This window comes from Sinocyclocheilus grahami, unplaced genomic scaffold, assembly GCF_001515645.1.
Source record: "Sinocyclocheilus grahami isolate Dianchi unplaced genomic scaffold, SAMN03320097.WGS_v1.1 scaffold641.1, whole genome shotgun sequence".
Lineage (NCBI taxonomy): Eukaryota > Metazoa > Chordata > Actinopteri > Cypriniformes > Cyprinidae > Sinocyclocheilus > Sinocyclocheilus grahami.
The window spans coordinates 11,752-15,668 of NW_015505820.1; the positions used below are offsets into that span (position 1 = coordinate 11,752).

General features: G+C 36.0%; 1 protein-coding gene across 1 annotated transcript in view; it reads left to right on the forward strand.

Moving 5' to 3' along the window:
- LOC107558320 (arf-GAP with SH3 domain, ANK repeat and PH domain-containing protein 1-like) overlaps window positions 1–3,917 on the forward strand; it is a 33,932-nt gene that overhangs the window by 3,781 nt on the left and 26,234 nt on the right. The window contains exons 5-8 of the mRNA XM_016241974.1: window positions 2,199–2,274; window positions 2,796–2,882; window positions 3,558–3,566; window positions 3,805–3,905. Coding sequence (XP_016097460.1) covers window positions 2,199–2,274; window positions 2,796–2,882; window positions 3,558–3,566; window positions 3,805–3,905 — 273 coding nt within the window. The remainder of the gene's footprint in view (window positions 1–2,198; window positions 2,275–2,795; window positions 2,883–3,557; window positions 3,567–3,804; window positions 3,906–3,917) is intronic.

Consider the following 3,917-nt stretch of genomic DNA (forward strand, 5'->3'; position numbering starts at 1 on the left):
TCAACATAAATGTGTATTTGACGTGTGATTGTTAATGGTCGATACCGGAAGTGTTATTGATCCATGTAACCTAAGTGTCACTGTCCTGAAAGTCTGAAAAAGTGATGAGCTGAAAGAAAGAACTGAAAGTATAGCACTTTTTTTTTCTTCTCAGTCTCTAAAGATTAAGGTTATTTTGAGCTAGTGTTGCATTTGACCTGTAGATACATCAGCAGAAACCTGCAAGCTTACCTTGCACTTCAAGGTTTTGATTGGTCAGATGTAAGACTGTCAAAGTTAATGTTTGTGATTAATGTGATTGTGTTCTGACTTATCAGACTTGGCAGAAATATAAAAGTTCCTGGTGTAGCAACCATTCATCACTAAATAAGGAAAAACACTTTTCATGGATTTTTTTAAAAGCGTCTTATCTGGGTTTATTTTATAAATAAGTAATTCGATTTTGTTGTGTGGTGAAATGTAATTATTGAAACTCAATATGTGTACAAGTAAAGCGTACAAGAGTGTAGGGCTGCAGCAAAAACAACTTAACACATGTAAGGATCAAGCAGGGGCATTGCACAAGATCCCGGGCCCTAGGCAGTCCTGATGGGCCCCCATGGCCCCCCCCCCCATACTATTTTAGTTTTTTAATCCCTACCCTACATGAACAAACTGCGTACTGTATGATAACCAAACAAGACTTGATTCAGTCATATTTTATTAACCCTAACCCCAACCCTAACAAGCTACCTATGACACTGATTAGCCTACTATTGCTAATTTTAGATATTATAGCCTATTAATTTAAAATTAAACATGTTTCAAAATTACGCTATTATAATGGTGTGTTGTATGCAAACAGCATTGTTAGTGTACAGTTTATTTATGTAGCCTTTACCTGAGATTACATGTATAACCAAATTGCCATCTGAAAGTGTATGTTCTGCTTTCAATGGGTTGTCTCAGTTCATTTTTAGCACTAACGATCGCGGATTCGCGGGGATATTCAAGCAGTTTAGCACTATAAATTTCGTGTTCTAGTTTGCGCTCACCTTTCTTTGAAAAGACGTCAGTAACCAATTGTTTCCCCTCATTTTGTTTTCTTAACTTTCTGTCTTTCCTTTCTTTTTTGATGGCCTGATTTGGCTTTCTTTGAGAAAAATATTTCTACAGCGCTGCACCAGATGCTCAACTAACATAAACAAGATGGACTAAACCATTTGGCGCATTAGCAAGGGGGGTGGGATCATGAAACCGTCAGTCAATCAACCAAGTTATTCAGCCAATACACAAAATTTACGTTTCATCTGACATTCATTATGAAATTTAATTAGGAAATGAAAATATCCAGGTAAAATAAAATATATTCCATACTTTTCAAGGGCCCTCTCTTCCTTTGGGGCCCTGGTAATCAGTACTGGTTTTACCCCCAGCCTGACGCCCCTGTCCATAAAGTGTGGAGAACGTTGTTTTATTATTCGATTTGATTTTCATTGGATTCAGTGTTTATGTTCCCAGTGCATTATCCAGTTTAGAGAAATATAGAACATGTTGGTTTTTATATGCATAAAAGTAATTATGCATATATTTGCACTTATATTATGAATCTTCACAAATTAAAGAAATTGAACAAAAAGCTAATAATTACATAGGCAGAACACTTAGGCATTGCACATATACTTTGGAAAAACTCTCTACAGTTTTTTTTATTTAATTTGCTAAAAATATGCCAAAGGTCACTCAAATGCAGAATCATGCTCAAACCTCATATATACTGTAAACATCTAATGTGTCCTGACAGCAGAATGTGTGGCACAGTGTCTGTACCACTGACTCATCCAATTTGACTCTGATACTCTTGGCAGGTTGTTAGTGTTGGCACTATTTTAGTCATCTGTCAATATTTAAAACTGGACATTTCCACCACAGGCATCCACAAAACTGAATGTTTTGTTTATTAGTTCAAAGCTTTAAATGCTTCAAAGGTACTTTTGCTAATTAGAGAGCTCTACTTCAATAAATTGTTAAGCTTATGAGCTAATGATATTTTTACTTATTAACTCAGGCTTTCCTGTTTGCAGGTTTCTGTGTGGTGTAGATTGAAAGTCTAAAATTGTTCCTGACTGTATTGAAAAAATATGTACAGCCGATAACTGTTTTCAGTGTGAAAAATGTGTTCATCAATTCATTGTTGTAAGTCTTTTTTTTTCTTAAAGCTTTTTTCAAGATGGCTTGAAGACGGCAGATAAGCTAAAGCAGTACATCGAGAAATTAGCAGCTGATCTTTACAATGTATGTACCTTGTTCTTTAAAAATTAAAAATTCCTTTAATTCTTTAAAAATATTTGATTTGATAAAACCTTTTTTGCTTACTTTGTTATGCATTGGACTTGGCAATAAAATATTTTATCAATATCTGGGTCACATTACAATATTTTGTTTAGTTTATAGTCATTTAAAACTGTTATTGCAATCTTTTACTTGTTTCTCTCAGAGCTGCATTACACATCTGTGTTGTGCACTGTTATATTCTTTCCTAAGATCTTTGGTCAACTAAAAATAATTGTGCATTGACTATTACTATACCATGTTTTACCTTGCTGGACTTGGTCTGAATGGTGGACAATCATTCATGTGGTCCAGTCTCAAAATATGAAAGTGAAAAATGCGACTACAAATATGAATTCTTAGCATTAGGATATCAAAACCTTATTACAAGGTGAAATATTGCGGTACTTTACAATAACGGGTTTATGTCCTGCACCCCTGGTACTGTATGTGTAACAAGTTCTTTTTGATTTTGTGTGTTGTAGATAAAACAAACACAAGATGAAGAGAAAAAGCATCTCACTGCATTAAGGGATATCATTAAATCCTATCTACAGCTGGACCAAAAGGAGGTAGGTGTAGAGTGTGGTGTGCCTCAGGGCTCTGTCTTGGGACCAATGCAAATTATCATTTAATTGCTCAAACGTCTATCAAAGGACTTGATTGGGATTAAATATTTCCAATGTTCATTACATTTACATATGTTAAATATAGTAAATCTATTCACTATTTAAAGTACTGTACACATGTAGAATTCTAATTAATCCTTTAATTGAATGAAACCCGAAGAGTTGAATTTTGCAGTACATCTGTGGATCTAATGTACAAACCCTCCCTAATGCTCGACCTGTACAGGGGAGAGTGTGAGAGGGAGTGCCCAGTGCTGTACCATGCTGGTAGCCAGTATGAAATTGGGCTTGCTGGTAACCAGTGTTGTGCCCCACTGGTTGCTCAGAGAAAAATTGCTTACTCTATCATGTTTAATAAGGAAAATAAATGACAATAAGTAGTTAGTCAATGAATATTTGTTTTATGTGCTAGGTGCCAACACATTGTCGTAACAGCAAGCTTGCATTTAATTATGGTAACATGCTGGGAGACAAGTCTGTAAGTTACTTGTTTGGCATCACATCACATGGTATCACGTAAATTTACCAAATACAGATTCGACACACACAGCTTACATGTACCATGCTTTTCACACCCTCTCCTATGTCTCTCTCACCCGCTTCCTGTATGGATTGAAGTCTAGAAGAGTAAGTGTTCAGCATGTACAGCATGACGTGTGAATGTGATAGAGATTGTCGTGTGTGTGCACATTAAATAAGTGGCTGTCAGATAAAGCTGATGTTTAAAAGGTTACAAATCTGTTGAGAAATATTCAAAAATCTTCATGTCTTTTACAAAAATGCTGTGTATGCAGTATCTGTTGGGATCAGTGACTGCATATAGCTGTTTAAAGCACCATGTGTATGTGTGTTTGTACTTGAGCAGGACTCTCAGAGTAAACAGGGTGGCTACAGTATGCACCAGCTGCAGGGAAACAAAGAGTTTGGCAGTGAGAAGAAAGGCTATCTGTTGAAGAAAAGTGATGGGTACACGCGCGC